The sequence below is a fragment of the Schistocerca nitens genome, chromosome 1 (genome assembly GCF_023898315.1).
Source record: "Schistocerca nitens isolate TAMUIC-IGC-003100 chromosome 1, iqSchNite1.1, whole genome shotgun sequence".
Classification (NCBI taxonomy): domain Eukaryota; kingdom Metazoa; phylum Arthropoda; class Insecta; order Orthoptera; family Acrididae; genus Schistocerca; species Schistocerca nitens.
Window position 1 is genome coordinate 1,060,188,474 of NC_064614.1, and position 20,274 is coordinate 1,060,208,747.

The 20,274-nt window shown below is 42.2% G+C and overlaps 1 protein-coding gene across 8 annotated transcripts in view; it reads left to right on the plus strand.

Moving 5' to 3' along the window:
• LOC126197766 (inter-alpha-trypsin inhibitor heavy chain H4-like) overlaps positions 1-20,274 on the plus strand; it is a 204,436-nt gene that overhangs the window by 71,158 nt on the left and 113,004 nt on the right. For all 8 annotated transcript variants that reach the window (XM_049934662.1, XM_049934666.1, XM_049934664.1 and 5 more), the window contains exons 8-10: positions 5,212-5,415; positions 12,240-12,384; positions 18,534-18,925. In XM_049934662.1, coding sequence (XP_049790619.1) covers positions 5,212-5,415; positions 12,240-12,384; positions 18,534-18,925 — 741 coding nt within the window. The remainder of the gene's footprint in view (positions 1-5,211; positions 5,416-12,239; positions 12,385-18,533; positions 18,926-20,274) is intronic.

The window sequence follows — 20,274 nt, forward strand, 5'->3', positions numbered from 1 at the left end:
TTTATGTACAAAATTAGATCTGAAACTGGTCAGTTTCAGACCCCATTTGTCCATTTCCCACTCTTAGTTTGGCTACGTAAATTCGGACAAAACCCCATTCTGTAGTTTATAGGGAGTCGTTTGACCTAAAGTATTTCTCGCGAACTATGGCTCTGCCAGTAATGTGACTCAGGAATACGTACGAGGGACGTTCAATAAGTAACGCAACACTTTTTTTTTCTAAAAACAGGCCCTTTTTGTTCGGGATTCCAATACACCACATTTCAAAGTCTTCTGGCTACAAAACCCTATTTTTCACCATAATATCTGTTCAATGTGACGACTTTTCGCCACGTTTATTGGGCGGGCCGGTGTACCCAGCTGGTAGCACTCTCCACGTCGACTTCGGAGCCATCATCCTGCAGTGTCAATGATCTCTCCACACACGTATTGCACCAAATAGATGGAAGTCGTAAGATGCGTCATCCGGGCTGTAGCATGGACGTGGAAGAACAGTTCAATGAAGTTGCCAGCTCCTCTTTGGCGCACAGACTTGCGTGAGGTATTGCGTTGTCGTGGAGAAGGAGAAGTTCGTTTTCATTTTTGTGGCGACGAACATGCTGAAGTCGTTTCTTCAATTCCCTGAGGGTAGCACAATACACTTCAGAGTTGATCGTTGCACGATGAGGGCGACATCAAACAGAGTAACCTCTTCAGACTCCCAGAACACCGTCGCCATGATCCTACCGTCTGAGTGTACAAGTTTGAAATTTTCTTCTGAGGATTGCAGTTTTGTTTCCAATGTGGCGATGTTCGACAAACAATGGTGACGATCAGCCTCGTAACACGCAAGCAATTCCGCACTATTGGTCCTTCTGTTAGAAGGCGAGGAAACCAGTAGGTACACATCTTTCAGACACCAACAGGTGGACGAGTTTGTCAGCACTACTAAGCGGGTGAGTCAAATGAAAACTTCAGATTTGTAATAAGAAATCGAAATTTCTCGCCGTTATCCCGTAAGTTGGTAAGCGTGCTACAAACAGCGTTCAGCATGACCTGTAGGTGGCAGCATAGTGCAAATGCACACATACCATCGCAGTATCAGTATAAAGATGGCCGCCCCACTTGCGACTTGCACCAGGGAAGAACAGCGTTCCGTTATTCGGTTTTTGCGCCTATTGAAATTCATCGAGAAATGAAGGTTCAGTACGGTGATGCATGTTTGTCACAGCAGCAAGTCTACGAATGGAGTAGGAAGTTCGCAAATAGTGTGACTTCAGTGGAAGATGCTCCTCGTCCAGGTCAGGGACAACGAGTTCTGACTCCACAGTACATTGCAGCAGTTGAAGCCGTAGTGAAGGAAAAACTGCCGAGTGACACTGAATGACATTGCAGCATGTTTACAGGTTAGTCATGGGTCAGCACACCACTCTGTGGATGATGTGCTCCAGTTTCACAAAGTGTCTGCAAGATGGGTGCCACGGCAGGTGACTCCTGAAATGAGAGAACGACGTGTTGATGCTTGTGCAGAACTTCTTCCCCGCTTTGAATGAGAAGGTGATGGCTTCCTTGCAAGAATCGTTATTGGGGACGAAACCTGGGTTCACTTCCACGAACCGGAAACGAAGAGAGCGAACAAGGAATGGCGCCATACCTCATCACCAAAACCAAAGAAGTTTGAAACAGAATGATCAGCTAGGAAGGTTATGCTGACTCTCTTTTGGGAAGAAAAAGGCGTCATTTTGGAGCATTACATACCTAGAGGGACCACTGTCACCATTGCATCATGCACAGATCTTCTAAAAAATCATCTCCAGCCCGCAATCAAATCAAAGCGACGTGTATTGCTGTCAGCAAGGCCCCATACTGCCCGTACAACAGTTGCAACAATCACAGACCTGCATTTTGAGTGTCTTCCTCATCCATCATACTCACCAGACCTTGCCCCAAGTGATTTCCATATGTTTGGACCACTCAAAGACGCAATGGGAGAAAAATGTTCCGTTCTGATGAAGAGGTTGCGCGGACTACCAAAAGAATTTTTTTCTAAAGGAATTTATGGACTTTGTAAGAGCTGGAGGACGTGCATTGAGCGTGGGGGAGATTATGTTGAAAAGTGATACAGCTTTGTACCACTTCTGCTCAATAAATAATATTTAAAAAAATATTTAAGGTTGTCATTTGACTCACCCTCGTAGTTCTTAGTTCTAGGGGACTGATGACCTCAGATGTTAAGTCCCATAGTGCTCAGAGCCATTTGAACCATCTTTTAATCCTATTTACTGGTGTCACTAGTTTGCTGGTTTGCTTGCCCATGAGTGGCAGCAGCAGCGCTTATCGATAAGTGCACTGTCGTACTATTTCTGGCGCGACCGTTAGTATTTCTGGGTCGTCGTCTGTCGGGAGGTCAGTCGGGGACGTTTAGCGCCAGTGAGGCGCGGACAGCCAGTACTTGCCGACCGCTGGCCACACACATGAACTGTCCGACGGAAGCAGATTGGAGCGGGAACAACCGCTGGTTGGTCGTTCGGTTGGTCGTCTCATTGGGCGACGTGTATTTGGTCTTCTGATCGTTTCTGGGCCTCGTAAGTTGGTCATGCCGGACGTGGGTCGGTTCCTTCCTCGTGCAGAGATGTCGTCGCCGATGGGCAAGAGTTACTTCTGCATGGGTGGGTCCGAGCCAGTGTACCCGGGTCGCCGTGTCTCCGAATTCCAAACGGACAACGAGTTGAGTCGGGTTGCAGCTGCAGTGAGCTCAGGACAGCCAAGACTCGCCCGACCATTGCCGACACTCATAGCTTGAGTGGGGATGACCTTTATTGGTCGGTCGGTCGGTCGTCTTATCGGACGACGTGTATTTGGTCGCCGACCGTTTATGGAAACTCTGTGTGTGTGACTTGTCATTTCTCCTTGTTGTTCCATGGTGATTGGTTTTTAGGATTGTCAGAGTTCTTGGTGCAAGTGTTTATGTGGAACTGTGTGTAGCTTCTGTGATTTCCGTTGAGCAGATTAATGTAGTCGGCGTACTGGAGTAGCCAGTCGATCGGTTGTCGCGCCTTTAGTTGGGTGGAAAGGAATTCAGTAGGTTGTTTGTTGGTTCTTCAGCCGTCTCTAGGCCGTGTTGCCACCGATTATTTAGTGTTACACTTGACTGCCTATCTCACCTAAACTGTTGTTAGAGTTTCCTCCCCAGGCCGGCTTCGGAACACTTCTGAGCACCACTGTTCTGCTCTTTGTGTTTGTGATTTTCTTTTGTCGCAAGTACTGTGCCAGGCCTTCAGCCGTGTATTAATTTTGTCAGTTCTGTGTTCAGTATATGGCCTTCAGTCGAACATTATGTGAAGTATTTTAAGATAAGGCCTTCAGCCATGTTTTATTTAAAATCCTTGTTTGCTTTGTATTTAGGCCTTCAGCCGCGTTTGTTTTAAAATCTGTGGCTTTCAGCCCGTAACGTGTAAATTCCTTTCTGTAAGGTTTCTCTTTAATCATCTTGAAATATTAAAATACCCTCAGCCGTATAGTGTAAATGCTTATCTTAATGTTTGTCTTTAATTATTCTGAATAATTGTTTGGGCCTTCAGCCGTCAAGATATTTCAAGTTTTCTTAAGATGGTTTTCTGTTGTACTGTTTAAATGCTTGTCTTTAAAGGTTCCCTTTTATTATGTTGAAATATTATTGGGATTTCAGCCGAGGAATTAATTTAAGTTTTCCATAATATGGCTTTTAGCCGAAATTGGTTAATGCTTGCCTTTTAAGAATTTCCTTTGCTGATCTGAAATATTATTTGGGCCTGTAACCGAGAAGATATTTTAATTTTATTTAAGTCAGGCCTTCAACCGTTTGTCTAAATTCTTGTGCCTTAAAAGGAGCCGGCCGGGGTGGCCGAGCGGTTCTAGGCGCTACAGTCTGGAACCGCGCAACCGCTACGGTCGCAGGTTCTAATCCTGCCTCGGGCATGGATGTGTTTTATGTCCTTAGGTTACTTAGGTCTAAGTAGTTCTAAGTTCTAGGGGACTGATGACCTTAGAAGTTAAGTCCCATACTTCTCAGAGCCATTTGAACCTTAAAAGGAATTATTTAAGGATATTTTAGTTTTACTTAAGTAAGGCCGTCAGCCGTTTCTCTAAATCCTTGTGTTTAAAAAGGAATTATTTAAACCTTACTATTGAGAAGTTACTTCGGCCCTCAGCGGTGAACTGATCCTTGTTGTTTTAAAGAGAAAACTGTACATTGTGTTTTCAAGGATTAAAAATCTGTGTACTTGTGTAACTAACAGTAATTGATCTTGGCCCCTTTCCACAACCTGATCCGCTCTGTCCTGCGATACCGGATTTCAAACAGAATTTTTCCTTTCACAAACAATAGATTACCTATCAGCGTCTGTACACATTTAACAAACTGTAGCAGATTATGTTGCACTGTGCTCTGCAGTATCTAATCTTGTGTGTGTGTGTCTGTGTGTGTCACAACCCCACCACTTTGAAACCCAAAATTCGTAGAAAAACAGGTGAAATTTAAGAAAAATTAACACGACGAAAAAGGGACCCACAACCTTACTACTATCGCTTGCGCCTTGTCCTGCGGTTACGCAGGGTCGGCCATGGTTAACCGGATTTAGCAAGTTAATTGTAAGGAGTGGCCGGATGCCCTTCTTGCCGCAACACCGTACCCCCCCCCCTCCCTCCCCCCCCCCAGGACGGAATTAGTGTACCCCAGCTGTCTGCGTCTTGTGTAAATCGTGAAATAGTGTGAATGTGTTTCAAATGTCTGTGAGTCGTGTAACTGAGGCGGGGAGTGGGGACCAGCCCGGTATTCATCTTGTAGGAGGTGGAAAACCGCCTAAAAACCACATCCAGGCTCGCCAGAACACCGGCCGTCGTCTTTAAACCGCCGGGCGGATTCGATACGGGGCCGGCGCGCCTACCCGAGTCCAGGAAGCAGCGCGATAGAGCTCTCGGCTATTCTGGCGGGTACCGACAACATTACTCACTACTATTAAATTTTATCTTATACTGTGGGGGTACAGAATTCACCGTACACCCAACTCATAAAACGATCGAGCAGCCACGCTTCAACACCAAACATATAGTAATCACTCTGTAGCGGCGAATTTCTCTGAAATTGACGTAACATAGCCCTCAACAAGTAAGTGCTATGTGGACATAAAGCACGTCGCCATTGCCCTGTTATTTCCCGCTCGCCTGCCTCTGTACCAGCTGAATCGTGTGCAGGTGAGCGAGGACGGCTACTTCGTGCACTTCTACGCGCCTCCTGGCCTGCCGCCGCTGCGCAAACACGTCGTCTTCGTGCTCGATGTCAGCGGCTCCATGATGGGCCGTAAGATCGAGCAGCTCAAGACGGCCATGAACACCATCCTGGACGAGCTCAACGCGGGCGACGTCTTCTCCCTGATCCCGTTTTCTACTAACGTGAAGGTAAGCTGAACCGCCACTAATTGGAACCAAATGGTGGAAAACTACGTTGTTGGTTGATAAGTACAATTATAATTGCTCTAACTAAAATGTTTTCTGACGATCGCGGGTAAAAGATCTGAAGTAACATATTTTAAATTACAGTATCTCGCATTAGTATGTTGTCTAAGCTCGCCCATTACCTTTCACATTCTCTAACACTTTCATATGGAAGTATGCAACACTTAATTTCGCTACACCATGCTTTCATTGGTTTTAAAGTATATTCCTTCCTTTTAGTTTATGACAGTGCATCTCATTTTTATTTCATTAAATTTTCTAGGCAGATCTCACCTTTCTTCTTCCTGTAACTATAGCAGCTGCTAATCTGAACCAATGAAAACTGTGTCTCCTATAAATTTATTTTGTTGTTGTTTTGTGGTCTTCAGTCGGAAGGCGATTTGATGCAGCTCTCCATACTAGTCCGTCCTGTCCAGTCCTTTCAATCTATGGAAGACTACTCTAGGATTTCAGAAGATACTAGCACGAAAACTATAAGAAATATAGAAAATAGACACATATTAGTGAGTAGTGCATCTCTCCAAGTTTTTAACTCACATTATGACACTAGGTTGCAAGTGCTACTCTGAAATGAAGAATTTGGCACAGGAGACTGATGACAAAAAAAGGGACACTCGATCGAACACCCTTCCTTGTGTTGTGGCAAATGTCATTAAAGTCAGCGTTGCATATGCCAGGGAAGGTGCAACGACAGTGCAACAATATTAGATACAGGCTCCCAGGTAGACGCCATTTTCCTTGACTTCCGGAAGGCGTTCGATACAATTCCGCACTGCCGCCTGATACAGTAAGATCCTACGTAATATCAGACCAGCTGTGTGGGTGGACTGAAGAGTTTTAGCAAACTGAACACAGCATGTTGTTCTCAATGGAGAGACGTCTACAGACGTTGAAGTAACCTCTGTCGTGCCACAGCGGAGTGTTATGGGACCATTGCTTTTCACAATATATATAAATGACCTAGTAGATAGTGTCTGCGGATGATGCTGTTAGTATACAGAGAAGTTGCAGCATTAGAAAATTGCAGCGAAATGCAGGAAGATCGGCAGCGTATAGGCACTTGGTGCAGGGAGTGGCAACTGACCCTTAACATAAACAAATGTAATGTATTGCGAATACATAGAAAGAAGGATCCTTTATTGTATGATTATATGATAGCGGAACAAACAATGGTAGCAGTTACTTCTGTAAAATATCTGGGAGTATGTGTGCGGAACGATTTGAAGTGGAATGATCATATAAAAATAATTGCTAATAAGGCGGGTGCCAGGTTGGGATTCATTGGGAGAGTCCTTAGAAAATGTAGTCCATCAACAAAGGAGGTGGCTTACAAAACACTCGTTCGACCTGTACTTGAGTATTGCTCATCAGTGTGGGATCCGTACCAGGTCGGGTTGACAGAGGAGATAGAGATGGTCCAAAGAAGAGCGGCGCGTTTAGTCACAGGGTTATTTGATAAGCGTGAAGGCGTTGCGGAGATGTTTAGCGGGCTCAAGTGGCAGACTCTGCAAGAGAGGCGCTCTGCATCGCGGTGTAGCTTGCTGTCCAGGTTTCGAGAGGGTGCGTTTCTGGATGAGGTATCGAATACATTGCTTCCCCCTACTTATACCTCCCGAGGAGATCACGAATGTAAAATAAGAGAGATTCGATCGCGCACGGAGGCTTTCCGGCAGTCGTTCTTCCTGCGAACCATACGCGACTGGAACAGGAAAGGGAGGTAATGACAGTGGCAAGTAAAGTGCCCTCTTCCACATTCCGTTGGGTGGCTTGCGGAGTATAAATGTAGGTGTAGATGTAGACAGCAGTCCACTTTGGGCGTTCGTTCATTCGTTTGTCTGTCTACAGGCGCGAAATATAAGTGGCCATTAAAACTTTTCTTTTATAAGGCTGTACTGTTCAGAATCGGAATGCCAGTGAAGCAACATCACCGTGAGTACTGAGGCAATGGTCTTATCGAGCCACTAGTATGAACATACCCGTTTTCTAAACCACTATGTCCTGCTCCTTGGAGAAGTCTGTAACTGCCATACTCACATCTTCGTCCAACAGGACTCGACGACACTCCAAGGCCGTCTTTAAGGGACTGGAAGGGTGGTAATTGCATGGGAATAAATCAGGGTATGTTCTCGAGTGTCCCAGTGTCCTACTGTCGAGTGTCCAATCGCACAGATTGACCGGCGTCTTGTGTGTCGAATCGTGGCCAGCACTGACTTGGTGCACAATTCGCCAACGGTGGATTAAGGCAATTATGCTGAACCATACACATTATCCGCTCTCCGATGGAAGTCTACCGATGTTTTCCTTCAGCAGCCAAGAAAATAATAACAGCACGTTGGTCCTGTTTGGACGCATTTAATAATAACGTCGCCATACTTCAGTTTTCCATATTTATCGCGCGTACTTCGGAAAGACACGAATGTCACACTGATATCTTGCCTACATGTCGGTGCTTATATACCCGCATCGGAGTCGCGCTACATTGAATCTGAGATGCAGCAACGCCCTCAAACGGAACGTTTTTGAGCGCCCCTTTTAATTCGAGGCAACGATAAGGAGCGGATGATTAGTTCATATATCCTGACACACCTGCCCTCCAGTAGTGAAATCTGCAACTTTGTCACGGTGCGTATTACGAATGGAAACTTGAAGAGATGCTCTCCCCATCGAATGATATGTACCATGAATCTGTATTTCTTCCAACTTTCATACAGTCATCGATAGAAACTCCAGAGGCACGTTTGAATAAACCTACATTGCAAACTACATACATCAGCTTGAAAGTGTCAACTGTACTCAAGCCTTGTTCATGATCTACAATTTTTCTCCTCACACTTCCCTCCCTTACGAAACCGCCTCATCCTTGATGCCTCAGATTGAGTTCCACGAGCCGATCTCTTTGTTTAGGTACATTGTGCAATACCTAAATTTTCTCTCCAATTCATTTCAGTACCTCTTCGTCAGTTATCCTTCAATCTTCTCCATTCTTCTGTAACATCACAAACTTCTATGATCTTGTATATACTGCTTGCCGTCCATATTTGATTCCATATAAGGCTATAAACAAAACAAATACCACCGTAAAACACTTCCTAAGACCCAATTTTATGTTACATGTCAGAAAATTTCTCTTTTCTCGACCAATTACCTTGTAACGGTGAGTCGGTATCTTATATTCTCTTTACTTCTACTGTTTTCAGTTATTTTCCTGCTAAAACAGCACAACTCTCTTACAAATTTTAGCCTTTCATTTGCTAATCTAATTCCCTCAGCATCACTTCACTTCATTTTTCTACACTGCATCACACTTGTTTCACCTTTGATGATGTTCATTGCGTCTAAGTTGGTCATTTTCTAGACATGTCACACTTCAAGAATTAAATTTTGTAGGTGAACCATGGACCTTGTCGTTGGTGGGGAGGCTTGCGTGCCTCAGGGGTATCTGTTGAGAGGCCAGACAAACGTGTGGTTCCTGAAGAGGGGCAGCAGCCTTTTCAATCGTTGCAGGGGCAACAGTCTGGATGATGGACTTATCTGGCCTTGTAACACTAACCAAAACGGCCTAGCTGTGCTGGTACTGCGAACGGCTGAAAGCAAGGGGAAACTACAGCCGTATTTTTTCTCGAGGGCATGCAGCTTTACTGTATGGATAAATGATGATGGCGTCCTCTTGGGTAAAATATTCCGGAGGTAAAATAGTTCCCCCTTTCGGATCTCCGGGCGGGGACTACTCAAGAGGACGTCGTTATCAGGAGAAAGAAAATTGGCGTTCTACGGATCGGAGCGTGGAATGTCAGATCCCTTAGTCGGGCGGGTAGATTAGAAAATTTAAAAAGGGAAATGGATAGGTTAAAGTTAGATATTGTGGGAATTAGCGAAGTTCGGTGGCAGGAGGAACAAAACTTTTGGTCAGTTGAATACAGGGTTACAAATACAAAATCAAATAGGGGTAATGCAGGAGTAGGTTTAATAATGAATAAAAAATAGGAGTGCGGGTAAGCTACTACAAACAGCATAGTGAACGCATTATTGTGGCCAAGATAGACACGAAGCCCACGCCTACTACAGTAGTACAAGTTAGTATGTCAACTATCTCTACAGATAACGAAGAGGTTGATGAAATGTATGATGAGATAAAAGATATTATTCAGATAGTGAAGGGAGATGAAAATTTAATAGTCATGGGTGAGTGGAATTCGATAGTAGGAAAAGGCAGAGAAGGAAACGTAGTAGGTGAATATGGAATGGGAGTACGAAATGAAAGGGAAAACCACCTGGTAGAATTTTGCACAGAGCATAACTTAATCATAGCTAACACTTGGTTCAAGAACCATGAAAGCAGGTTGTATACATGGAAGAGGCCTGGACATAATGGAAAGTTTCAGATAGATTATATAATGGTAAGACAGAGATTTAGGAACCAGGCGTTAAATTGTAAGACATTTCCAGGGGCAGATGTGGACTCTGACCACAATCTATTGGTTATGAACTGTAGATTAAAACTGAAGAAACTGCAAAAAGTTGGGATTTGAGTGAGATGGGACCTCGATAAACTGACGGGACCAGATGTTGTTAAGAGTTTCAGGGGGAGCATTAGGGAACAATTAACAGGAATGGGGGAAAGAAATACAGTAGAAGAAGAATGGGTAGCTCTGAGGGATGCAGTAGTGAAGGCCGCAGAGGATCAAGTAGATAAAAAGACGAGGTCTAGTAGAAATCCTTGGGTAACAGAAGATATATTGTATGTAACTGATGAAAGGAGAAAATATGAAAATGCAGTAAATGAAGCAGGTAAAAAGGAATACAAACGTCTCAAAAATGAGATAGGCAGGAAGTGCAAAATGGCTAAGCAGGGATGGCTAGAGGACAAATGTAAGGATCTAGAGGCATATCTCACTAGCGGTAAGATAGATACTGCCTACAGGAAAATTAAAGAGACCTTTGGAGAAAAGAGAACCACTGTATGAACATCAAGAGCTCAGATGGAAACCAAGTTCTAAGCAGAGAAGGGAAAACAAAAAGGTGGAAGGAGTATATAGAGGGTATATACAAGGGCGATATACTTGAGAACAATATTATGGAAATGGAAGATAATGTAGATGAAGATGAAATAGGAGATACGATACTGCGTGAAGACTTAGACAGAGCACTGAAAGACCTAAGTCGAAACAAGGCGCCAGGAGCAGATAACATTCCATTAAAACTACTGACAGCCTTGGGAGAGCCAGTCCTGACAAAACTCTACCATCTGGTGAGGAAGATATATGAGACAGGCGAAATACCCTCAGACTTAAGAAGAATATAATAATTCCAATCCCAAAGAAAGCAGGTGTTGACGGATGTGATAATTACCGAACTATCAGTTGAATAAGCCATAACGGCAAAATACTAACGCGAATTCTTTACAGACGAATGGAAAAACTGATAGAAGCCGACCTTGGGGAAGATCAGTTTAGATTCCGTAGAAATGTAGGAACACGTGAGGCAATACTGACCCTACGACTTATCTGAGAAGGTAAATTAAGGAAAAGAAAGCCTACGTTTCTAGCATTTGTAGACTTAGAAAAAGCTTTTGCCAATGTTGACTGAAATACTCTCTTTCAAATTCTGAATGTGGCAGGGGTAAAACACAGGGAGCGATAGGCTATTTACAATTTGTACAGAAACCAGATGGCAGTTACAAGAGTCGAAGGGAATGAAAGGGAAGCAGTTGGGAAGGGAGTGAGACAGGGTTGTAGCCTCTCCCCGATGTTATTCAATCTGTATATTGAGCAAGTCGTAAAGGAAACAATAGAAAAATTCGGAGGAGGAATTAAAATCCATGGGAAAGAAATAAAAATTTTTAGGTTCGCCGATGAGATTGTAATTCTATCAGAGACAGAAAAGGACCTTTAAGAGCAGTTGAACGGAATTGACAGTATCTTGAAAGATGAACATCAACAATAGCAAAAAGGGGATAATGGAATGTAGTCGAATTAAGTCGGGTGATGTTGAGGGAATTACATTAGGGAATGAGACACTTAAAGTAATAGATTAGTTTTGCTATTTGAGGAGCAAAATATCTAATGATGGTCGAACTAGAGAGGATATAAAATGTAGACATGTAGGTAAGCGTTCCTGAAGAAGAGAAATTTTTTGACATCGGGTATAGATTTAAGTGTCAGGAAGTCGTTTCTGAAAGTATATGTATGGAGTGTGACCATGCATGGAAGTGAAACATGGACGATAAATAGTTTGGGCAAGAAGAGAGTAGAAGGTTTCGAAATTTGGTGCTACAGAAGAATGCTGAAGATTAGCTGGGTAGATCACATAACTAATGAGGAGATACTGAATAGAACTGGGTAGAAGAGAAATTCGTGGCACAACTTGACTAGAAGAAGGGATCGGTTGGTAGGTCATATTCTGAGGCATCAAGGGATTACCAATTTAGTATTGGAGGGCAGCATGGAGGGTAAAAATCGTAGAGGGAGACCAAGAGATGAATACACTGAGCAGATTCAGAAGGATGTAGGTTGCAGTAAGTACTGGGAGATGTAGAAGCTTGCACAGGATAGAGTAGCGTGGAGAGCTGCATCGAACCAGTCTCTGGACTCAAGACCACAACAACGCCGATGTTCATCTTATAACCTGTTTCCAAGACGGTATGCATTCCGTTTTACTGATCAACCAAATCCTTAGCAGCGCGTATGTTGGGAGGGTTTTTGGACATTTGAGTGAATTTTGTACCACGCTGAATGAAGTGGGACTGAGGTGATAATGCTTGGTTGCAGGTATGGCATCCAGACGTGCCGCTCACGTTTCGACACTGGCAGCCGGGCGTGAGCTCTGCGTTCAACGCCAGTGCCATCGTCGAGGCGACTAGCGAGAACATCGCGAAGGCCAAAAACAGCATTAACTCCTTTGAAGCGACCGGACGTATGTACAAGTCTCCTCCGGGACTTTAAACATATAAAAATCACAATACAATAAAAGAGCTGTAGTTAACTTCCAGATTTCATCTTCTCTGCTTTTCCTAGTAAACAGTTGCCAATGTACGTGTGTGAAACGCATTTGACAATTGGCACCTCAGACAGAAGAAAATACTTCGAATTAGTATGCATTTGCCGTATTTTTAATGCGCCCATGTAGTTCAAAGATTGTAGGATTATTGTAGCGACTGCTGCAAATAAAGCAGTGGATATGATTCACTATAATATGAAACTATAAAAAAAGATGCACGAAGCTGGCTGGAGACATATCCCTTTTTTATTGTCATTATGACATATTCTTTCTCACATTTCATTACTCACGTTTTCCTGTTTAACGTAAGCACATTTGATGAATTACCGTTCATGATTATACTCTGTCTCATTAGGCAGTTGAAAACATTTAGAAAACTGATCACCGTTGAAGAACTTGGAATGACTCTAACAATAGCTTTTAACATCGCAGTTTGCAGTACATAAATCCAGTCTACTACCACAAATAGTTCATTACCCTATGTACTTTAGGCATTTGCTTGTAATTTCACATGTCTGATAGTTGCTCCTCAGTATGTGTTATATGAATCTCAGAATTTTAACCACTCTACAAATGGTAGCTATTGATATAAGCACTAGGTAGTGTCACAATACTCAACTCTACCTCCTAACGTCAAATAATTTCATAGGTAAGATAGAATCAAAGCCAACATCCACCTGAATAGCACAAGTTTATATGCCTACTAACACCATAAGTGATAAGGAGTTGGAAGAATGTATGATGAGATAAAAGAAATTATTGACGTCCTTAAGAAGACGAAAAATTAATTTCTATGCGAGAATGGAATTCAATAGTAGGAAAAGGAAGCATATCAACAAACGGGAACTGAGAAAAATGAATTAACTCTAGGTGCAGTTGTCCACTGTCGCTTCTTTGACTTTTTTAATGGATCCTAAGGCTGTAGAAGCCGAAAGGGCACAGCACCAGTAGATTGTGTCTACTGCAGTGAACTACATACATTTGTAGCCTCGGGACTGATTAAAACGCCGGAGAAGCGACATTGGCAGCTGTCCACTCCAGTGGAGAACTACACATCAGGGTTCAAGACGAAGCCTTCTTGTGGAAGTTAGCGCAAAGGGGTTTTTAATAATTGTTAAGAATCATGAAAGACGGTTACGTACGTAGAAGGTTTCAGATGCTTTATGTATGTAATGAGCTTTCCGAAACTAGGTTCAAAACACTATAACATCTGCAGTGACAAATGTGGACTGAAGATAATTCATTGGTTATGAGGGGGAAATTAAGTCTGACAAAATTAGAAAAAGATAGTACATTACTGTGATCGGATCTGAACAGATTAAAAGTCACACGGGTCGTAGAGAATGTCAAAGGGACCCTTCTGCAACGACTGACAGAAACTAGAGAAAGGAATACCCTACAAGACGAACCGGTAGTTTCGAGAGATGAAGTAGTGAAGGCATCAGAGAATCCATGTAGGTAAAAGGTACAGAATAAATCCTTGGATAACACATGGGATATTGAATTTAACTAAAAAAATGGAAAAATACAAAAATCCAGCAAATGAAGTAGGTTAAAGGGATTACAGACGTCCAAAAAAATGAGACTGCCAGAAAGTGGAAAGTCGCAGAGCAAGAACGGCCAGACAAAAAATGCAAGGCTGTAAAAGCATGCACGGAAAAGGTAAGGGTCGCAGGTCGGAAAATTAAATTAAAAGCTTAGCGGAAAAGAGAAGCAGCTGTATGAATGTACGAGCTCAGGTGGGAAGTCCGAACTAAACAACGGAGAAAAGGCTTCAAGGTGGAAGGAATACTCGTATGCAGAAGAGCGGTGCGGGGTAATACATACGCACATGAATACAGTGTTAGATTCTGGTGAACACGCATGGTAATACTGATCCCACAATTTATCTTAGATTATAAACTGACGAAAGGGGAATCTAGGTTTGCAGCGTTTGACTGGAACAAATTCTTTGAAATTCTGAAGATAGCAGGAATAAAACACCGAGACGCAAGGTTACCTATAACACGACCAGAATGACATGAAAGGGAAGGATGTGACGAATCTGTCATAATGCAGTGTACTAAATAAAATCCCTGGGACGAGATTAAGCACTGAAATGTACGGTTCTTTTTAGAAGTGCGAGTCGGTATAATAGTGGCCGCGCGGGATTAGCCAAGCGGTCTGGGGCGCTGCAATCATGGACTGTGCGGCTGGTGCCGACGGAGGTTCGAGTCCTCCCTTGGGCATGGGTCTGTGTGTTTGTCCTTAGGATAATTTAGGTTAAGTAGTGTGTAAGCTTAGGGACTGATGACCTCAGCAGTTAAGTCCCATAAGATTTCACACACATTTTTTTGTATAATCATAATTTCCAGCTTTCGTTCCCAGCAACTAAACTCGCTGAAAAATCAGTGTAACCCGTGATCCTTCAGTCTCTTTATCCAAGCATTGGCATGTAATACGAGTTTCAAAATAAAAAGCAATATATATTCAAACAGAAGAATAAAATAATGAAAATTATATAGAAAACGGAGCACCATTCGGAATATACATGTTACAAAGACGCATATGTCAAATGAAAGGTCTTTCTCTCTGAACCTCCTCAGACCATACACATTACTCTATTTCTAAAAGTTTAACGATTAATAATTTAATCATGAATTTTGCACATGTGCAATAACGACAATTAACACAGAAAAATTTGTTAACATCCTCAGTATATGTGCTTTTTACGCTCTATTCAGTGGTGCTAACAAATTTTACGTGAAAAATACCATTTTCAAGTTGCAAGTGTCTTTAATGTAGCCCAAATTACAATTTAATTACATAAATTAGAAATGAAGTAATAACCTAGACATATGTTGTACAATGAAGTAGGGAAAGGTTTAAGGAATACCATGCTATATTCATTTGATATGCGACTAGAGATAATACAATAATCTGACACAGCTACATAATTAAAATATGTAAAATACGAATTAACTCAATAAATAAAATGCAGATAAATAGGCTTTTACTGATGATAGCTAGTGCCCTAAGTTATCATCTGTTACCTTCTTTGTCAAGATTACATGAAGTGTTCAACAGTTATTAATGTTTAATGGTTCTTTGGAAGATTATTCATTTACCACGACCAATACTTGCAATATGCTCTTAAGGGTAAATCATTCGTAATTTAATTACAAATTCGTTGAGACCTCAGCATGTAGATTAATGAGATTGTAATCATGAAGTTGTTGGTTTTAATTTTGATACTAGCACACATTTGTACTTCATATTTATTAAGAAAAGGATGTTAACTAACAAAAAACAAATGACTTTTTTATTAAAAAATCTTACTACTTTTGATTGCCAGTTGCATGATAAAAAATTGAATTTTCGATACAGATACGCGAAAAGACTCTTCACTAAACGAAAAGATTATATACATCAACAGTACCATTCACTCTCAAAAAAAAAGTATTTGATTTTTTTTGTTGATGTTTCCACTTTTAAACAAAAATTTAAATTTTTGTATATTTTCTGCAAATATTAATTAAAAAACCGATGTTATTTTCAAGAAAAACTATGGTTCCACTTATGTTAATTAACATTTTCATTTTCAAATAAAAATGAGATCCAAAAAAGTGAAAAAAGTATGCCACTAGAGAAATTCCAGGACTGATATCTTTACATGTAGTTACCTCATTATGCTATGTGCTACACTACTGATCAGTTTGTTATTAATCTGTTTTGTGCTTCACAGAATTTAGATATCTTACAATCTTCTTGATGTCTGTGCACATAAGGCGCCTTTCTAAACGAAGTTCCACACCTGCATAAGGGAAAACACACTTTAATTCTCCTACGCGCTTCAGTACCAGTAGAATAACTTTGCGACTCATTAAGGCTCACTCTTCCTCGACTACATACACACAACTAATTTACTGCTACCTCCACACTATACTTTCACAAAAACGTTACCACAGTCCCAAGAGCTGCCAATGACCCTCGATTTCCTTAGCTCCGAGAAGCTCCATGAAAATCGTTTTACGTATAAATATTTCAGCCATTCAGATTCGGAAGCAGACTACAGACATTTTCAGGAAGTAGGATTAACGTGTAAAATAGTGCGAATATTTCAAAATGTTTGGATTCAGAAGTCTTAGAAACTGCCAGTTATGTCGAAAAGCAATTTTTTTTTTTTACGTCCCTAACTCGGCCCAGGGCATATTCGTCTTTTTTTCTTATGATAGGAGCACTTTTCTTTATGGTTCCCAACTTTTACTCTACCATAACTTTGACATTAAACCGATGTAAATTTTTGTTGAATCAGGTAATGATGATCCGATCTTATGAACCACGTTCCTTACATCGTGGCAATGGATAAAGCTTCCACAAAACATGTATTTCTCTATTTTGTTACAAAAACCTGTTTTTTGTGCATGAAATCCGAATGAAGCTAGATATTTTCAATTTTATGGTAAGAATGCATTTTTTAGTTTATTTTATCCACTTTAAACCTTATCCACACATTCAGTTCAAGTAAGAGCGAATTTTACATGCTGCATTTAGCTCGACTTTAAACCATCATACCCGCCTAGAGACAAAGATTATTGGACAACAAAATTTCATTTTGACTTCATCCTTTTACCTACTTTGATACAAAGTCTGAAACTATTCGTACAAGTTTAAAGTACAGACGCAGTGCACTTCAGAAATTTCATCATACAACGTGTTTTTTGGGTGTTTTTAAACGTAAAATCTGAAGGATGCCTATACAAATGGTGCTATTACCTGCGCGTTAATATCACTCCAATTAAAGTCTTTTGCTGAACGAATTAAACAATTCATGCAATTTCCCTGGACGTCGCTTCTGGTTAGTCGTTCAAACCTTGCTTAATATGTTGTAACCTAGCTACTTCAAGTCAGATGTTTGAGTGGCTATACAAATGGCCACTGGTTGGGGGAAAACCAAATAGCTTTTAACCCCATGTTCGTAGTTCACATACAACCCCAAGAGCCGAGGCCCCCTCCAAACCAGGATTCTGAGTGCAGCCTTTACAGACTTATTTGTTACAGCACTCCCGCACTATTAAGAACAAAGGGTGTTCTATTTATTTAAAAAAATATAAGTAAATATTTTTAAGTTAACGTTTCCATTCGCTAATAAATATGGGGGGGGGGGGCAAAATAACTAATGATGGTCGAAGTAGAGAGGATATAAAATGTAGACTGGCAATGGCAAGGAAAGCGTTTCTGAAGAAGAGAAATTTGTTAACATCGAATATAGATATAAGTGTCAGGAAGTCGTTTCTGAAAGTATTTGTATGGAGTGTAGCCATGTATGGAAGTGAAACGTAGACGATAAATAGTTTAGACAAAAAGAGAATAGAAGCTTTCAAAATGTGGTGCCACAGAAGAATGCTGAAGATTAGATGGGTAGATCACATAACTAATGAGGAGGTATTGAACAGAATTGGGGAGAAGAGAAATTTGTGGCACAACTTGACTAGAAGAAGGGATCGGTTGGTAGGACATAATCTGAGGCATCAAGGGATCACCAATTTAGTATTGGAGGGCAGCGTGGAGGGTAAAAATCGTAGAGGGAGACCAAGAGATGAATACAATAAACAGATTCAGAAGGATGTAGGTTGCAGTAAGTACTGGGAGATGAAGAAGCTTGCACAGGATAGAGTTGCATGGAGAGCTGCATCAAACCAGTCTGTGGACTGAAGACCACAACAATAATATATACGAAAATTGAAAAAAAAAAAATCTTATAAAAGGGGCTACAACAGAAATTTCGATCGTTCACAAGACTTTCAGATTGCACACTCAGCTGTCAGCGACTACGTTAATAAGTTAAAAAATTTCTGTACTTAACCCAGCCTTCTTTGGATTTTTTGCGTAATACTTCTTTAGGAAGTGATGTCTGGGTACTGAGCTTTCAATTTCACAAGCCTGAAAAGGAGAGGACCAGTCCTCAAGGTTTCTTTTTTTAGCACTGTGTAAATATAACCATCTAAACTAGTCAATTAATGTGTTAGCTGCGAGTAATTTGGAAGCAGGACGATAACAAATTTACTCACGTGTGTGCTGTGCAGTCACGTACATGTTCACTGCACTGAAGACGGCTCTGCGCGTGTCGGACGCGGGGGTGCACAGCGGGGGCGGCGCCTCGTCGCCTGGGTGGCGTCGGCACGCGCCCATTATTGTGCTGCTGACGGACGGCGAACCCAACGGCGAGGTCAGCGACACTGACGAGATCGTTCGCCGCATCACCGAGCGCAACGCAGAGTCGGGCGCGGCGATCTTTACGCTGGCCTTCGGCACCGGCGCCGACTACGGCTTCCTGCGACGCCTCGCGCTGCGCAACAGCGGCGTCGGCCGCAGGATCTACGAGGCCGCCGACGCCCACCTGCAGCTGCGGAACTTCTACCGCCAGATCGCCTCGCCGCTGCTCGCCGACGTCACGTTCAACTACGACGGCCAGCAGGTAGGTTTTCGCACCACTGTCTGCAAACCTCTCATCAATATTGATAGGTTTGATCAGCCATTGTTCATTTGTTCCATATTTATCTTATTGATTACTGACATGCACTTATTGCTTTTGTGTCCGCCCCGATAGCTGAGTGGTCGGCGTGATGGATTGCCGTCCTACAGGCCCAGGTTCGATTCCCGGCTGGGTCGGAGATTTTCTCCGCTCAGGGACTGGGTGTCTTCATAATCATTTCATCCCCATCCGGCGCACAGGTCGCCCAATGTGGCTTCGAATGTAGAAAGACCTGCACCAAGGCAGTCGGAGCTGCCGCGCAAGGGGCTTCCCGTCAATGACGCCAAACGCTCATTGCTTTTGTATCCGTAACACATTGATCGATTTCCGCATTTTCTCGCTACAACGGCTACGTTTAGGTCTTTGCCTGCGCTCTTTCGAGCTATTTTGGCTCAGCCAATGAATAGAGGGCATGGTCGCTTTACTTGGGTAGGCTAGTTTTAGAAACAAGGAAGAAACACGACCGACTGCCATGTCATCCTCAACAAATATATCACTGGATGCGGATATGGAGAACCATGTAGACAGCACATCGCTCTCCTAGTCGTTGACACCTTTCGTGACCAGAGCCGCTACTTCTCAATCAAGTACCTCCTCAATTGGCCTCACAAGGGCTGAGTGCACCCTGCTTACCAACAGCGTTCGGCAGACATTAACGGTCACCCATCCATGTGCTAGCCAAGCCCTACAGCGCTTAACTTCGCTGATCTGACGGGAACTGGTGTTGCCGTTGGCAAATGTTCTCATACCTACTCCAAATCAGTAGTTATCGAACTAAAGCTAAAAATTCATTCCTCACCAATGATTGGTAACGTTGAGCGAAACTCAACAACAAACTACGAAATTTGGAGCACCTATAATGCAAACAGAGAAGCTGGCAAAAGTTATGACTTGAACGAAACAGATGTGTGGCATTGGTTCGCACTGGAGAATGATATACAGAGCGCTGTTTCGTAAATGAAAGAATAGAGTGTGCTTAAAATTGTGAAATATCCTGAACTTGGGGTTAATGTTCTTTTCTTTGTTTACAATATCACCAGGTTCTAGTGTAAGAGTTGAAGATGCGTTATGTGTTTAGTACCATACATGATAATGAGGTAAATGTACTATGGAAGGAGGATAAAGAAATACTGACAGTGTTGAGATTAGATTAGATTAGATTTACTTTCATTCCAATTGATCCGTAGTGAGGAGGTCCTCCAGGATGTGGAACATGTCAGAAAAACAACAATACATGACAAATATTTACAACTAAAACAAATAAGCTAATGTACCATTCCACAGGTCCCAAG